General features: G+C 42.9%; 1 protein-coding gene across 1 annotated transcript; it reads right to left on the reverse strand.

Annotated features, from left to right (window-relative positions):
• Positions 1-14,025: 14,025 nt before the first annotated feature.
• Positions 14,026-18,112, reverse strand: LOC110942480. Its single transcript, XM_022184257.1, has 7 exons — positions 17,551-18,112; positions 16,734-17,444; positions 16,323-16,658; positions 15,385-16,078; positions 14,844-14,965; positions 14,355-14,738; positions 14,026-14,201 (listed from the first exon to the last, which is right to left on the reverse strand). Exons 1-7 carry the CDS (start codon positions 18,110-18,112, stop codon positions 14,026-14,028), a joined length of 2,985 nt encoding a protein of 994 aa, XP_022039949.1.
• Positions 18,113-18,904: the final 792 nt, after the last annotated feature.

The following is an 18,904-nucleotide window of genomic DNA, read 5'->3' on the forward strand; positions in this document are numbered from 1 at the left end:
CTATGTGTTACATGTTTATGTGATTACGAGATATGGTTACTTAAACCGAATAGTAATTCGCTTACAAAACCCACTCGGTCCATTTAGTGGACTCGAGACCATGAGAAAACCCATGTGGGTTTCGGCCCACATCCCTTGTACGCATATATATACACATGCACATCATAGGGTTTTAGTTTTTACAACCTTTGCAACCAAGAGCACACACATACCCTCTCTCGATCGGAACCCAAGGCAGCCGACCCTCTCAAGTCTCGAAGTTTCTTGTAATCGGATCATCCCTCGTGCACACCCTAGGATCGGTTAGTGTTTATGGTTGGTTGTTTATACATGATGTCATGTGATGGGGATGTTTGATGATGTTTATCTCATGATAATCTAGGGCTATTGTATGTGATTGAAGATGTTCATGTAATCGGTTCATGTATAGATCTGATAGTGTTGTTATAGCTTAAACGGATTGATAATCATATTAACAGATGTAATCACACATAGGCTAGGGTGCATGTTAGTTAGAATCGGCTGGTTTGATAACCCGATTGCATGTTTGTTTGATTTAATTGCTATTGTTCTTGATGATAATAGGAAACTGTTTGAATGCGGTTGAAATTGGAATTAAAACTGATTTGATCTGTTTCTCCGAATTGCTGATTATGTTTGCTGAAATCACGGTGTTAATTAATTGAGATTAGGGAAATCAGTTACATACTCGGTTACGACACATGATTGCGAGTCGGGACCATAGTTGCGAGTCAGGTTGCGACTCGTAACCAAGCCAGCACAAGCCGAGACCATGGTTGCGAGCCCCGTTGCGACTCGTAACCAGACCATGATGAACCGAGACCACCATTGCGACTCGTAACCAGCTGTTGCGACTCGTAATCTCCGGTTGCGACTCGAGATCGCCGGTTGCGACTCGAGACCACCATCTACATGCACACTGTTGGGCCTTCACTGTCACGGGCCCAATCTATTGAGCCCAACGATTGAATTTGTGGACTGTTTGCTATTGGACTTTTACTATTACAGGCCCAACTGATTGGGCCGGACACTTGGCTATTTGTTTAACTGTTTTGCTTTGGGCTGCTATTGGGATACGTGTTCATTGCCATGATCAATACGTGTTAGTAACTTATGTGACAACTCGAGTTTCTGACTTTCACTTTCGCATTAAATGCGCGTTGACTTTGACTGTTTAGTTGTTTGGATTGTGGACTTGAAATTGTACGCGTTGTATTTTAATGAAACGTATTGTCGTTTTGCCTATATGTGATTACTTGCTGTGGTAGAAAATAATATTAGAATTATTATTAAAACCCTTAGTCTTGATCACGAAACATGATATACAGATCGAAGGATCTCGAAAGATAACCTTAGGTTCGAAGGATCTCGAAACATACCCTTCTAGCAAAGGTAGGATCCTTCGACATCTTTCGGCCAGAAGGACCACGAAACATATCCTTCGACCAAGGATTCTATCCTTCGACATCTTTCGGCCCAGTCTTTCTAATGGGCTTGGCCCATTCCTGTGAAACGATTTATAAACGTGAATGCATGTAAGTCGACAGTTAGTTTCAAAGAAAACCCTAGTTCCTCTGTGTGTGTGTGTGCGACGGCAGACCCCCACATCCGAAGCCAAATCCCTTTTGTTGATCATTCTTAATTTCGGTTAGTGATTTACGTGTTTTGTTCTTGATTTCGACATGCGAATTACATGTTGATCTGGATTGATAGGATCGAATGCATAGTATTGAATGGGTTGAATGATATTAATTTGATCAGGATTCGAAAACAGATTAACATGCCAATAGTGTTTGATTATGTGATATGTTATGCTAATCGACTGGATGATATACGTATATATGTTAGATAGTTGAACCGAATGATGATTATGTTTACATGACATAAAGATGATGATTCGGATTGGTTGATGATTGATTCTGTAACCGTTAAATGATTTCTGGGAATGATAGTAACTGTCGTAGATGATCTTTGTGCCCTCTGTGTAACGTAACTGATGAAATGTGCTTGTTAATCGATAACATGATAGGATGGATTAGGGTTTTGTGGTAACTGTCTATGAATGAAAACTGTTGTGACCGAAAGATACTTGCTACTCGAAACATAGCTGTTGTGACCGAAAGATGCTTGTCCTTCGAACCATAGTGGTGTTGACCGAAGGATAGCATTGACCGAACCATAGTAGTGTTGACCGAAGGATAGCTTTGACCGAAAGATAGTGTGTTGACCGAAACATAACCTGTGTGTCGAAGGATAACTATGTCGAAACATAGCTGATGTGTCGAAAGATAACCATGAATCGTAAGATGATAACTGTGTATCGAAAGACGTGTCGAAACATAATTGTGATAGTTGTGATAATTGTTAGACCGAAGGATGAGCAATGTATCGAAGGATGGGTAATGTGAATCGAATGATAGTTGATGATTAAGTGTGAAATAATACGTGTTGTGCCGATATGCAAACTGACTGTTATGTGAACATTAAATTGCATGCGTATCATTGTGAACATGAACTGATTTGTTATACGTGCATACAATAGGACGTGATTAATTACTTGTGAGTGCATAACCTAGCATACCGAGCAAACCAAGGTGAGTTCACACTCTTACCAAGGCATGGGATTCCCGGGGTGTTGGGAATGGGATTGAAAGGATAAGGATGAATAGATACACTACTGACACTATGACTAGACTACCATATTACTATCCTCGGTTGTGAAGGATACTTATACTGATCACTATCCTCGGTTGTGAAGGATACCTATACTGATCACTATCCTCGGTTGTGAAGGATACATACACTGATCACTATCCTCGGATGTGCAGGATACTTTACTTATATTGATCACTATCCTCGGTTGTGAAGGATACCTATAGTTACGAGTAGTCTAGTGGTTATACAACGTGGAACACCACCACCAATAGAACATACAATCGGCCCAGTAGAGCCACCTGTTACAAACGAACTTACTATTACGCATTTACTTTCTGTGAACTCGCTCAACTAGTTTGTTGATCATTCTGTTACATGCCTTGCAGATCGTTAGGTACTTGGAGCTTGCACTGGAGAAGCGGGTCGTTGTGGACAAGGATCGTGGCTTTCTGTTGAACTATTATGACACTTAAAATTGTTAACTACTACTGGATTATTTACTATGCTTCCGCTACATTTTGAAACTATGGTTTTGTTTGAACACCTTTCGTGTTGAATGGATGGTTTACTTTTATTTTACTTGATATTAATTGCATGTTCAATATGATTGGTGGCTTGATCCTGGTCAGTCACGCTCCCAAGCGGTGATACTCCGCGTGTGGATTTTGGGGGTGTGACAACTTACGTGTTTCATACAAACCTGACTTGCGTAATAACCATGATAGGACGTGAGTGACCATTTACTTGCTACTTGTACTTTCTGTGTATCTGCCGAGCAAACCAAGGTGAGTTCACACAGCCAAGGCATGGGATTCCCGGGTTGGGAATTGGGTTGGATATGTTGGATATGGAATGATTACTCGTACTTACGCATATACCAGACTATAGACCATCGTCCTCAGGTTAGTCAGGACACGTTACGTAAAGCCTACGTAACCCAGTATATTTGCCATATGACTCCCGGGTCGGGAGGACACGTTACGTAAAACCTACGTAACCCAATACCATCTACTGGCTTCCAGGTCGGAAGGCCACGCTGCGTAAAGCCTACGTAGCCCCCACGCGTACCACTGTCCTCGGGGAAGGGCACGTCACGTAAAGCCTACGTGACCCTGTACGTTTTCCTGTTCTCGGTAGAGAAGAACACATGGTCGGAAGTTAGTCTAGTAAGTACCGTTAATGAGAAACCCTCATTAACCAGGATGAACATGGGAAGCCCCCACCTTTAGTACACACTAGTATGGGAAGCCCCCACTAGCTATACTTATGCATTACGTTATGAACATACTTTCTGTGAACTCGCTCAACTAGTTTGTTGATTATTTGCTGCATGCCTTGCAGGACCTTAGGTACATTATGAAGCTTGCACAGGGAGGAGCAGGTCGTTGTGGGATTTGGGTCATGAACGATATTCAAACTTATAATTATTTTGAGATTACATACTATGCTTCCGCTACTTAAACAAATGTTGGTTTTGAAACATCAATCATGTCATGATGATTTACATTATTTACTTTTATATTAAATGCTATGTTTGATATGATTGATGGCTTGATCCTGGTCAGTCACGCTCCCAAGCGGCGGTACTCCGCGTGTGGATTTTGGGGGTGTGACAGATTGGTATCAGAGCCATTGGTTATAGAGAACTTGGTTTTAATATGGGAAAACGTTTTTATTAAAACCGGACTATAACCAGTACAGTGCTCTCAACGATCCACAACGACGCTTCGCTCCACGTGCAAGACTCGACATCCTAGGTAATAAGGTTTATGTTTATTGCCTGTTTGCTAGAACTGTTTAGAACTTTGCTCGCATTACGCTTAGATACACATGATACCATAGCATGAGAAACCCTACGTGCTTACACTTTTCTGTCATCGCCCTATTCGCGAACTATTCTTACCTATGCTACTTGTTACAATGAAGATCATGTCTGGAAGAATCAACATGACACAAGCCCAGCTAGAGGCTCTTGTTCAAGCTCAAGTTGCTGCGGCAGTTGCAGCAGCTCAAGCAGGTAGTATATCCTGCAGTATAGGCACACACTAGGATCTTTAGATCCTACATTAACTCTCGTATTTAACTTCGTCCTATTCGTACACAATAGGTCAACACGCGCAGCAGCCTGTATGCACATTCAAGAATTTCATGGACTGTCGTCCAAACTCTTTCAGCGGCACAGAAGGAGCGGTTGGACTCCTCCACTGGTTCGAGAAGCTAGAATCAGTATTCGAGATGTGCGAGTGCCCTGAGGCTCGCAAGGTCAAGTTTGCCACTGGCACTTTGGAAGGAATATCACTGACTTGGTGGAACGCCCAAGTTCAGATCTTAGGGTTGGCAGCTGCTAACGCCACCCCATGGAACGATTTTAAGGAACTCATCAAGCGTGAGTATTGCACGCGTGAAGATATTCACAAACTGGAAGACGAGCTGTATAATCTGAAAATGGTTGGGTCAGAGATCGAAGCGTATACTAAACGGTCGAATGAGCTAGCCGTTCTGTGTCCTACTATGGTGGACCCTCCATACAAGCGCATTGAGTTGTATCTCAAGGGATTGGCGCCAGAAATCCAGAGCCATGTTACTTCGGCTAACCTCGAAAACATACAGGAAATTCAGCGTCTCGCTCACTGTATCACCGATCAGGCAGTGGATCAGAATAAACTGCCCAAACGTGTTAATGCTACTGCTAACGTCACCACCTCAGTTACTCCTGCTACGTCTGGTGACAGTAAAAGAAAATGGGATGGAGATTCTAGTAAAAGTTTAGCATCTGTTCAGCCACAAGCTCAGCAGCAGAAGATTGACCACTATCAGAGTCCCAGTCAGCAATCCTCTGGTGGTCACAGACAGAAGAGATATCAGGGAAGTCAACCTAAGTGCTACAATTGCCACAGGCATCACAATGGCCCGTGTAACAAGGGTCGTTGTCAAAGGTGTCTTAAGATGGGGCACGAGGCCAAAGACTGTAGGAGTCCACGGCCTGCGAATCAGAATCAGCAACCTCAGCAACCAGCTCCACAAAACCAGCAGCAGCAGCAGCAGCCACAGCGTGGAAACCGGGGATGTTTCCAGTGTGGGGCTGAAGGTCACTTCAAACGCGATTGCCCTCAGTTGAACCAGAACCGCAACAACAACAATAACCAGGGCAACGGGAACAACAACGGTGGGAACAACAACAATAATGGCAACGAGGCAAGAGGTCGAGCTTTCGTTTTGGGAAGAGGAGACGCAGTGAACGATCCCAACGTTGTTATGGGTAAGTTTCTCCTCGACAATATTTACGTTACTGTTTTGTTTGATTCGGGTGCGGATACAAGCTATATGTCTGTGAAAATGTGTCAACTGCTAAAACGTGCACCAACACTTTTACCCACCAAACATGTAGTAGAGTTAGCTAACGGTAAAAGTCTAGAAGCCACGCACGTAGTTCAGGGTTGTAATCTTATCCTAGCTGGTCAAGCCTTCTCTATCGATCTCATTCCCATAGTTTTGGGTAGTTTCGACGTCGTGATTGGGATGGATTGGTTGTCCCAACACCAGGCAGAAATCTTATGCAGCGAGAAGATTATTCGCATTCCTCGTTCGGGTCAGGAACCTCTAGAAGTTCAAGGCGACAGGAGTGGTGCTGTGGTCGGCATCATCTCTTTCTTGAAGGCTCAGAAATGCTTATGTAAAGGTCACACAGCCATTCTGGCTCTCGTTACAGACGCATCAGCAAAGGAAAAGAAATTGGAGGATATTCCAATCGTACGCGATTACCCTCAGGTGTTTCCTGAAGACTTACCTGGCTTACCTCCTCATCGTCAGGTCGAATTCCAGATCGAGCTCGCTCCAGGAGCAGCACCCATAGCTCGCGCACCATACCGTCTAGCTCCATCAGAATTGGAGGAACTGTCGAAGCAACTGCAAGAGCTCTTGGAAAAGGGCTTTATACGTCCAAGCTCTTCGCCTTGGGGAGCTCCAGTACTTTTCGTGAAGAAGAAAGACGGTACGTTCAGGATGTGTATCGACTACCGTGAACTCAACAAGGTGACGGTGAAGAACCGTTATCCTCTTCCGCGCATAGACGACTTATTCGACCAGTTGCAAGGGTCGTGTTACTATTCGAAGATAGACCTAAGGTCTGGGTATCATCAGCTGAGAGTCCGGGAGGAGGACGTCTCTAAGACAGCATTCAGAACTCGTTATGGTCACTACGAGTTTCTCGTCATGCCATTCGGGTTAACGAACGCGCCTTCTGTATTTATGGATCTTATGAACAGGGTGTGCAAACCCTATCTTGACAAGTTTGTCATAGTATTCATCGACGACATTCTGATTTACTCCAAGAGTCAGGAGGAACATGAGCAGCATCTTCGTCTGATATTGGAACTCCTTCGGAAGGAACAGTTGTACGCCAAGCTTTCTAAATGCGACTTCTGGCTTCGTGAAGTCCACTTCTTAGGCCATGTAGTGAACAAGGATGGGATCCATGTCGATCCATCCAAGGTTGATTCGATCAGGAACTGGCCTGCACCGCGTACACCGACGGAAATACGCCAATTCTTGGGTTTGGCAGGTTACTACAGACGGTTTATTAGAGACTTTTCGAAGATTGCTCAGCCGCTTACGCTACTGACACAGAAGGGTGTTACCTATCGCTGGGGAGAGCCCCAGGAGACTGCTTTTCAGCACTTAAAGGATAGGCTTTGCAGCGCACCTATTCTTTCACTGCCAGAGGGCACAGAAGACTTCGTAGTATATTGTGATGCATCCATTCGGGGACTGGGATGTGTGTTAATGCAGCGCGACAAGGTTATTGCCTACGCCTCTCGTCAACTCAAGGTTCACGAACGGAACTACACGACGCACGATTTAGAGCTGGGAGCTGTTGTTTTCGCGCTTAAGATATGGCGACACTACCTGTACGGTACCAGGTGCACGATTTACACCGATCACAGGAGTCTCGAGCATATTCTTAAGCAGAAGGATTTGAATATGCGTCAACGACGGTGGGTCGAGTTACTTAACGATTACGAATGCGCCATCAAGTATCATCCAGGCAAAGCCAATGTTGTGGCTGACGCCCTTAGTCGAAAGGACACCTTACCAAAGCGCGTGCGAGCGCTACAGCTTACGATTCAGTCTAGCCTCCCTGCTCAGATACGAGCTGCTCAGACAGAAGCACTGAAGCCCGAAAACGTCAAGGCTGAAGCCTTACGCGGCTCACGACAGCAAATGGAACAGAAGGCAGACGGCGCCTACTATGTAACGGGCCGGATTTGGGTCCCTCTTTATGGCGGACTACGCGAACTTGTAATGGATGAAGCTCACAAGTCTCGCTACTCGGTACATCCAGGGTCGGATAAAATGTACCACGACATCAGCACTACCTATTGGTGGCCTAGTATGAAGGCCCACATTGCTACGTATGTTGGAAAATGCTTGACCTGTGCGAGAGTCAAGGTCGAATATCAGAAACCAGCTGGTCTACTTCAGTAACCTAAGATACCTCAATGGAAATGGGAAGAAATTTCCATGGATTTTGTTACAGGCCTACCCAGATCCCAGCGTGGGAACGATACGATATGGGTGATCGTGGATCGACTCACCAAGTCTGCACACTTCCTACCGATTAAGGAAACGGACAAGTTCTCCACACTTGCAGACGTCTATCTTAAAGAAGTTGTTTCGAGGCACGGGGTGCCCACGTCCATCATTTCGGATCGCGATGCACGATTCACGTCAGAACTTTGGCAAGCGATGCACAAATCTTTCGGCTCACGGTTAGACATGAGCACAGCATATCACCCTCAGACGGATGGACAGTCTGAGCGAACGATCCAAACGCTTGAAGACATGCTCCGGGCATGCGTTATTGACTTCGGCAACGGCTGGGAAAAGCATCTCCCTTTGGTGGAATTCTCGTATAATAACAGTTATCACACCAGCATACAAGCCGCTCCATTCGAGGCATTGTACGGGCGTAAATGCCGGTCACCTCTCTGTTGGGCAGAGGTGGGGGATAGTGAGATCACGGGTCCAGAGATTGTAGTGGACGCCACAGAAAAGATTGCACAGATGCGACAACGCATGGCGGCAGCACGCGACCGTCAGAAAGCCTACGCGGACAAGCGTAGAAAACCATTGGAATTTGAGGTCGGGGACCGGGTTTTATTGAAAGTTTCACCCTGGAAGGGTGTGGTTCGTTTTGGCAAACGGGGTAAACTGAATCCGCGATACGTCGGACCATTCGAAATTATAGAAAAGATTGGCAAGGTAGCCTACAAGTTGAATTTACCAACTGAACTCGGGGCAGTTCATAATGTCTTTCATGTATCGAACCTAAAGAAGTGCCTATCTGATGAAAACCTCATCATTCCTTTCAAAGAACTCACTATCGACGAGCGGTTGCAGTTCGTCGAGGAACCAGTAGAAATCACGGACCGGGATGTGAAGGTCCTCAAACACAAGAGAATCCCTCTTGTCCGAGTTCGTTGGAACTCCAAACGTGGCCCAGAGTACACCTGGGAACGCGAAGACAGGATGACAGAAAAGTACCCCCAGTTATTCGAAACCAATGCTACCACTACTGAGGCTGAAGCTACTACTTCGGAATTTCGGGACGAAATTCCAGATCAACGGGGGGAGGATGTGACACCCCAGGAAAATCAGTGAACAATACAGTTTACCTAGCTTCCTCAGTGAGTGCATACCAAATTTCGGGACGAAATTTCCAATTAGTTGGGGATAATGTGACAACTCGAACTTTAGACTTACTTTGTGTAACGTATGTGAACGTGTTATGATTATACGGGCTTGATTTAAATGAACGCTATGTTATTATGTGCTACTTGTGCTGTGTTTACGTGAATTATATTGAGTGAATAAATACTATGTGTTACATGTTTATGTGATTACGAGATATGGTTACTTAAACCGAATAGTAATTCGCTTACAAAACCCACTCGGTCCATTTAGTGGACTCGAGACCATGAGAAAACCCATGTGGGTTTCGGCCCACATCCCTTGTACGCATATATATACACATGCACATCATAGGGTTTTAGTTTTTACAACCTTTGCAACCAAGAGCACACACATACTCTCTCTCGATCGGAACCCAAGGCAGCCGACCCTCTCAAGTCTCGAAGTTTCTTGTAATCGGATCATCCCTCGTGCACACCCTAGAATCGGTTAGTGTTTATGGTTGGTTGTTTATACATGATGTCATGTGATGGGGATGTTTGATGATGTTTATCTCATGATAATCTAGGGCTATTGTATGTGATTGAAGATGTTCATGTAATCGGTTCATGTATAGATCTGATAGTGTTGTTATAGCTTAAACGGATTGATAATCATATTAACAGATGTAATCACACATAGGCTAGGGTGCATGTTAGTTAGAATCGGCTGGTTTGATAACCCGATTGCATGTTTGTTTGATTTAATTGCTATTGTTCTTGATGATAATAGGAAACTGTTTGAATGCGGTTGAAATTGGAATTAAAACTGATTTGATCTGTTTCTCCGAATTGCTGATTATGTTTGCTGAAATCACGGTGTTAATTAATTGAGATTAGGGAAATCAGTTACATACTCGGTTACGACACATGATTGCGAGTCGGGACCATAGTTGCGAGTCAGGTTGCGACTCGTAACCAAGCCAGCACAAGCCGAGACCATGGTTGCGAGCCCCGTTGCGACTCGTAACCAGACCATGATGAACCGAGACCACCATTGCGACTCGTAACCAGCTGTTGCGACTCGTAATCTCCGGTTGCGACTCGAGATCGCCGGTTGCGACTCGAGACCACCATCTACATGCACACTGTTGGGCCTTCACTGTCACGGGCCCAATCTATTGAGCCCAACGATTGAATTTGTGGACTGTTTGCTATTGGACTTTTACTATTACAGGCCCAACTGATTGGGCCGGACACTTGGCTATTTGTTTAACTGTTTTGCTTTGGGCTGCTATTGGGATACGTGTTCATTGCCATGATCAATACGTGTTAGTAACTTACGTGTTTCATACAAACCTGACTTGCGTAATAACCATGATAGGACGTGAGTGACCATTTACTTGCTACTTGTACTTTCTGTGTATCTGCCGAGCAAACCAAGGTGAGTTCACACAGCCAAGGCATGGGATTCCCGGGTTGGGAATTGGGTTGGATATGTTGGATATGGAATGATTACTCGTACTTACGCATATACCAGACTATAGACCATCGTCCTCAGGTTAGTCAGGACACGTTACGTAAAGCCTACGTAACCCAGTATATTTGCCATATGACTCCCGGGTCGGGAGGACACGTTACGTAAAACCTACGTAACCCAATACCATCTACTGGCTTCCAGGTCGGAAGGCCACGCTGCGTAAAGCCTACGTAGCCCCCACGCGTACCACTGTCCTCGGGGAAGGGCACGTCACGTAAAGCCTACGTGACCCTGTACGTTTTCCTGTTCTCGGTAGAGAAGAACACATGGTCGGAAGTTAGTCTAGTAAGTACCGTTAATGAGAAACCCTCATTAACCAGGATGAACATGGGAAGCCCCCACCTTTAGTACACACTAGTATGGGAAGCCCCCACTAGCTATACTTATGCATTACGTTATGAACATACTTTCTGTGAACTCGCTCAACTAGTTTGTTGATTATTTGCTGCATGCCTTGCATGACCTTAGGTACATTATGAAGCTTGCACAGGGAGGAGCAGGTCGTTGTGGGATTTGGGTCATGAACGATATTCAAACTTATAATTATTTTGAGATTACATACTATGCTTCCGCTACTTAAACAAATGTTGGTTTTGAAACATCAATCATGTCATGATGATTTACATTATTTACTTTTATATTAAATGCTATGTTTGATATGATTGATGGCTTGATCCTGGTCAGTCACGCTCCCAAGCGGCGGTACTCCGCGTGTGGATTTTGGGGGTGTGACACCAGGCCCAGCATAACGGACCTTGGGATGACTTTGTACCCGACGCATAAATCTGCTAGGTTTGAGCCTTCCTACTTGCATTTCACACATATCAATGGCCTTGCAAACCATTGGTGATCTCTTTTTCCTTATTTGCTACATACCAGGATTTTTGATAAATACAAAGGTTTATTTACTCACTTACACATGAACTCGCTCAACATTATTGTTGATTTTTCAACTTACATGTATTTCAGGGAATTAAAAGATCTGGCACGGTATGACACGTTTTCCCGCTGCACTAGTTCCCAAGATCATCCGGGGTTTAGGGAATGTGACTCTTTCCTGGACAAGTCACAGTCCTTAAACTGTGTTTATGTTATGTTTAAGTTGTAATGTTTGTTGAACAAGGATATGGTTGTTAGGGCGTGTTTCCCGTTAAAACAATGGTACTGTATTTGGATTTAAAACTTAATGGATGATTCTTGCATATTTTTAAATTCATATAGCTTTGTTATGATTAAGCTATGGTATTAAGAAGTCACACCAAACTAACCACGCTTCCGCAAAGCCAGGGTGTGACAACAATTACATGATCGCACGGTTTGGAAAGATTTGGAGGGTAATGAACGGCATTATAGTTCATTGGAAGTATGGCATACCATTCGATTGCGTAACACTCCTGTTAGCTGGGCTAATATGGTTTGGTTCAGTCAATGTATCCCGAGGCATTCCTTTCAGTTATGGTTAGTGATCAAGAATAAGTTGAAGACTCAAGATCGGTTGAAAGTTTGGGAAGCGGGTAGTGAAACAAACTTAAGATTGATGTGTTGTCCCCTATGCCAGCACGACCGTGACTCCAGAGACCATCTATTTTTCTCGTGTAAGTTTGCATCACAGGTCTGGATGAATGTTAAGTCTATGGTGGATATGGTTTATGTAAGTGAGTCTTGGAATTCAGTTTTGGAGTGGATGGAACAATACTCGAACTCGAAGAAATTGGAGCAAATTGTGTGCAAATTGGTAGTAGTGGCGTCGGTTTATTTTATTTGGCAAGAAAGAAATAACCGGCTATTCTCTAGATTAGAATGTTCGGCCAGTCAGGTGATCGAGAAGATTAAAAATTCAGTGCGTCTTCGGTTGATGGGCTTCAAGTTCCAAGGGCATGTGAATCACAACAGAGTGCTGACAAAGTGGCAGATCCCGTCAAGGGCTATGGATGAGGACCCGGGCTGAAGCAGTTCGATTGTAGGGTTCCTAGTTAGTGCTTAGTTGTTGTGGTCGTTTTTCTAGGTTGTGTTTTTTTGATTAAACTGGTTGTGTTGATTCTGGTTTTGTTTGTTTCTGGTTTTCCAAGTCTTGGTATGCCAAGGCTAGCTGTGTGTGCTGTGTCAGGCACACCTGTGTACTTATTGATTATTTTATAAAATTTTACCGGGGTAACCCTTTACCCAAAAAAAAAAACCTAAATTTTGACATCTAAACTTATTAGGTAACTATATTAGACATGTTAAGGCATATTTTACTTTTCATAGGACTAGTTAAGCAGTCCGTAGGCGTTTTACGCAAACGACGCGTTAAAGTAGCATAAGCTACCTAAACGGGTCGTAACGGGTCAAAAGCCCATAGGATAGGTTTCGTTTTAGTATGTAGGCTTTGTTAAACCATATTACATAAGTTCCCACACTTATTTTGTTTATGAACCCTCGTACTACCGGATCCTCCGATAGGTCCGTTTATTTATGTAGTTATCTATATAGGGTGCCGTTTGATTCCGTGATCCCTCTAGCTTTGCTTGGTTGTTGTTCAAGACTTCTAAGCACCCTCAAGTGAGTACATAGTCCCCTCTTTTACTGTTTTTCAAACATTTTGGGGTGAAACACATGTGCCTAGTTGTTACTTTTGTGCTTTTCGTCTTTTCATATCATATACTTGCTATGTTCATTAGTACACTATTAGTACATGATTTCATTATGTTTTGCTATGTATGTTTACTTAACATGCTAGCACATTGTTTTGCATTACATTTCTTTTGGTATGTATGTTTTCTTAGCATACTAGCACATTGTTTTACACTCATTTCTTTTTTTGGGTAAAGGGTTACCCCGGTGATTCTATATATTCACAACCAAATAAAACAAGTAGTGTAGAGTGCCTACACTAGTTCAATCATGGGACAGGCCCCATGAAAGTATAACAAACATCAACCAAAAGTAACCAGAAAAACTAACAATGAGACTAATAGACTAAACTCTAGAAAACCAAAAACACAAAGTACACTAATCAGCCGCCATCATCATTAACGACTTCCCCACAAATATCCCAATCTTCAAGAAGCTTCCGCACATTAGCAGTATTCTTTAACTTTGCTCCCATAAGCTTGTATCTTACCGTCTTTAAAATAACTTCACTAACCACTTCCGGGGGTCTCAGCTGGTTTTTGAATAACGATTATTCCTCTCTTGCCATATGAAATAAGAAGCAGCCGCCATTAGAAGCTTAGCAACATAGACCGCAACCGATTTTGACCGAGCACGAGCAAGTAACCAATCTACAATATCCCTCCATTTCGGGGTAACCGATGACATACCCACCTTTTGCCTCACTATATGCCAAACTTGAGATGAAAATTTACATTCAAAGAATAGGTGAGGATGAGAATCAAAGTTCTCATAGCACAAAAGACAACACATCATATTCATATTTTTTCGCCTTGAAATATCCCACTTCAGAATTTTTTCTTAAGTTATAAGTTTACCTTTCATGACCAACCACATCATAAAAGCATGCCGAGGGATACACTGCGAGAACCAAACAATATTGCACCAGTTAACTTCCGGCTCCTTGTACCGAACCGAATGCCAAACATTCGACGAAGAGAACTCGGTTAAATCATTACCATCCTTCCAAAATAGTCTATCTTGTTTTGTTGGAATTAAGTGCATCTGATCTAGATGGATGAGCACCGGAAACAAATCTCTCCAAGCCGTAGGCCATCTCCAAGAATCACTAGAATAGACATTAGCCACTGAATCATCTAGCTTAAAGTCCGCATCGGTAATGGTTCTCGGAGATAGAAAGTCACTTAACGGACCCGGATCACACCAAAAATCGAACCAGGCCGAAGTCCTCGCACCATTACCTACATCCGACCATATATGTTTTCTGATCATAGGGCGCAACTGAATCAATTTCCTCCAAGACTAACAACAATTAGCAGGAGTTTTGCAAACCCAAAAGCTCTTACCTTTTAAATGATAGCTATGAACCCACTGAACCCACAACGAATCTCGCTTAGAAACGATACTCCAAATGTGAGATGGCATAAGAGCCTTATTCATATCCCCAATTCGTCTAATGCCCAAACCCCTTCATATTTTGGAGTACAAACAGTCTTCCAAGAAACTTTAGATTTACCTTTGTTAAACGAACTCTCTTGAGACCAAAGGAAGTTTCGCATTCTAGCTTCTAGCTCCTGAATTATCCGAGCCGGCAGGATAAACACAGACGACCAATAAATATGCATGGAAGAGAGGACATAAATAATAAGTTGAAGTCTACCAGCAAAAGAGAGCAACTTGTTCCTCCAGTTCGTGATTCGTTTCTCTAATCTTTCGATAAGAACTCGAGAATCGTTATAACCAAGTCTAGAAGAAATTAGAGGCACACCCAAATATCTGACAGGCAATTTTCCTTCCACAAATGGCATAATATTCAGAATAGCATCTTTGACATGAATGTTAACATTTCAAAAGAAAATCGTGTTTTTCTGATTACTAGGAACTAACCCCGACATCTTTGTAAAATTAGAAAGAGATGTCAAAATGCATCTCGCCAAGTTGACTTCTCCTCTAGCAAAAATGAACAAGTCATCCGCAAAACAAAGGTTTATAATTTGCTGTCTTTCACATTTGTTATGAAATTTAAAGGATGAATCAATACGAACCGCATGTTGAAGAATGGCCGTTAGGACTTCCATGACTAGAGTAAAAAGATAAGGGGAAATCGGGTCCCCTTGTCTTAAACCGCGGCTACCTTTGAAGAAACCATGCATAGAGCCATTGACACAGATCGAAAACGATGCCGTAGAGACCAAAACCATGATCCAATCCACCATCTTGCCGTGAAAACCAAAACCAAGCAAAACACTCTTGAGGAATCTCCAATCAACAGTGTCATAAGCTTTCTGTATATCAACTTTAAACGCACATCGAGGAGGACCCGTACTTCTATGGTAATTATGCATCAATTCTTGCGTGAGTATAATATTATCAGATATTCTCCTTCCTGGAACAAACGCCGATTGATTAATGCTAACAATGTCATTTAGCACACCTTTAATTCTATCAGCAACAATCTTGCTTATACACTTGTATAAAACGTTACAACAAGCAATTGGTCGATAGTCAATAACAGTCGCAGGAGTAGGCACCTTCGGAATAAGAACAATAGTCGTGTGATTCAATTCCCAAAGAAGATTACCTGTTTCAAAAAAATCCAAGATGGCACAAGTAACATCATTACCTATAATAGGCCAAGCGCTTTTAAAGAAAGCCGCTGTATAGCCATCCGGACCAGGAGCTTTGTCAATACCAATAGAAAACATCGCTTTTTTTTTACCTCCTCCACAGTTACTTGTCGAATCATATGAGAAGCTTTCTAAGGATCAATGACTTTAGAAAATAAATCTGGAGCCGGAGAGAGAGAGAAATATCCCCTTGAGTACCAAAAAACTTCTGATAATGATTAACAAAAGCTTGAAAAACCGCATCACCTTCATAGAGATTTCCATCCGAATCTTTAATCACATCTATTCGGCTACAATGATTTCTGATTTTTAGAGAAGAATGGAAAAAAGCAGAGTTCGTATCACCCACCCTTAACCAATCAACCTTTGACTTTTGTTTCAGAAAACGCTCCTCGTCCAGCGAAGCTTCTAGGAGATCACGGCTAGTCTCCTTTTCAGCCACACGGAGATCAACATTATTCGGGTCTTGGTCAACACTTTGCTGAATATCATCTAGTTTCGATTGAAGAGCTTCCACTTTCTTGTGAAGATTTCCTTGTTTGAATAACAAAGAGCGAAGCGGATGCTTAAGCAACCGAAGTTTCTTGACCAAACGGAACTAATGCACACCGCTCACAGTAGAATCCCAAACATTTTTAACAATTCCCAAAAATTCCGGTTTGAAAACCGAAAAGTTAGCAAATTTGAACGACCTCGGCTTCACTATACCAGCTTCCGGAAACGATAACAAACACGGACAATGATCAGAAAGTCTGTATGGCTTGAAAAAGGCAACAGAGTTCGGGTATTCAGCAACAAAGGGAGTGTTTCCCATAACTCGATCAATTTTCTTCATAAGGCCTACCCCATTTTTTGGCTTTTGGCTCCAAGTATAATGGATCCCCATTCGGTTAATATCAACAACCTCAATATCATCCACACACTCTTGAAAATCTCTCATGCCAATAGATACCGACGACGATCCCATAGAATTATCTTCAATATTCAGAGCCGTGTTAAAATCACCCATGATACACCAAGGTTTATTCCCAACCAGGACTTTGTGCAAGGACAAATTATGCCATAATTCTTTACGAGAGACATAATAGTTATCAGCATAAACGAAAGAGCAAAACACCATTCTTTTATCAATTTTAAAAACAAGCTGAATATGCATAACCTGAGGAGACTGCGACAGAATCATCACATCAAAAATAGCCGGGTTCCATCCGATAATAATTCTCGTGCCTTTGTCACAACACCCTCCATTTGAACTCCAATCCCACGAGCGAAACACGGAGTTACAAACTTTACCCATATTACCAACATCCACATGAGACTCTAAAATCACACACAAGCTCAAATTAAAATCTCTGACTGCCTGACGAACCTCCTTCTGTTTGAGAGCGCGGTTCAACCCCCTTATATTCCATGTCGCGATACTAACCATTGTTAACTATCGGAGAAGGAGTGCTTGCCCCTTTGCTTTTTATATTAAGAGTACCTTCCATCATAAAACCATCCGTTTCATTGTACACTTCTTCTACATCGTCATCAGTATCCTCATTGTCCATACCCGAATTCTTGATAGTGGCACCCGAGTCAGCATCCACTTCATTAAGAATATCAAATGGGTTATTCGATCTATTACTGTTCGAACTCGAAGCTTTGTTACTGTCTCCCTTTGGTTTCGGCCCTACAGGACGATATTCGAATCTAGATTTTTGCTTATTGACAGGAATTCCAACTTTTTTAGCAGCTTTCTTACCATGGACTTCTGTGTACCCATCCTGATCCACAACATGCATCTTTTTTGTTGATCGATTTTTTTGAACATTTCGCTTGTGCTCCTCATGCAAAGCCTTGATTGGTTTCATAGGTTGTTTCGGACAAGCATCAATATTGTGGCCAAACACACAACAAGTAGCACACCGATGCGGACTCCATTCATACTCCACATACATCGTTTCTTTAATAAAACCCTCCCCTTCAGATTCAGGAATGGCCATAGTAATTTCCTCCCGAAAGTCTTTATCAGCCGAGATTTCAATTAGGGCTCTAGCATAGCTACTCCTACCCCATGAGTCATGCACATAGACGTAGTAAACGAATCCAGCATCTTTGGTTCCCCAATAGTTGTTGCAATCAGGCTAAGACCATCTTCCGTGTAGGCCGCAATAGGCACCTCATGAATTTTAACCCATACTTGAACCTTCTTAACCTCCTTCTTTTCAAGTTTAGTAGTTGAGGTCCAATTATTAAGAAACAAAGGTTGAGACCGAATTATCCATGGCCCATCCTTAAGAACATTCGACATACCAATTTCATCTTTAAATTTGAAGAAGAAAAAGCCGTTCGCATTCATCATAGTTTTCTGTAAACCATATTTTTTCCAGTTCACACGCACAAAGTAATCGACCACTGGGAAAGCCACACGATCTCCTAGAAAGTACCCGTAAAGGGTATTAGCCAGCTTATCTTGCACCGTACGGACAGATTCCCTCGGCAACACAATATCACAACCATCATGCATTACGGAACTAGCCAGGGAATGGAAATTAATTTTCTTTAAATTCTGAGCACTTACCGAATCAGCATATGACATAGGCTTAGCTATAGATTCATTGACCGGAAAAGTTCCTTGAGTCTCAACATCACCTGCCAACTCTGTCTCTACAACCTCACACTCCGATAAAGAGACCGGAGTAGTGATCTTGGTTAATTCGTCTATTACGTTAAACTTTTTAGACTCCTGCTGAGATACTTGTATTGATCCTCTCCTGGGTAGAACCGGGTTACCA

The sequence above is a fragment of the Helianthus annuus genome, chromosome 7 (genome assembly GCF_002127325.2).
Source record: "Helianthus annuus cultivar XRQ/B chromosome 7, HanXRQr2.0-SUNRISE, whole genome shotgun sequence".
Lineage (NCBI taxonomy): Eukaryota > Viridiplantae > Streptophyta > Magnoliopsida > Asterales > Asteraceae > Helianthus > Helianthus annuus.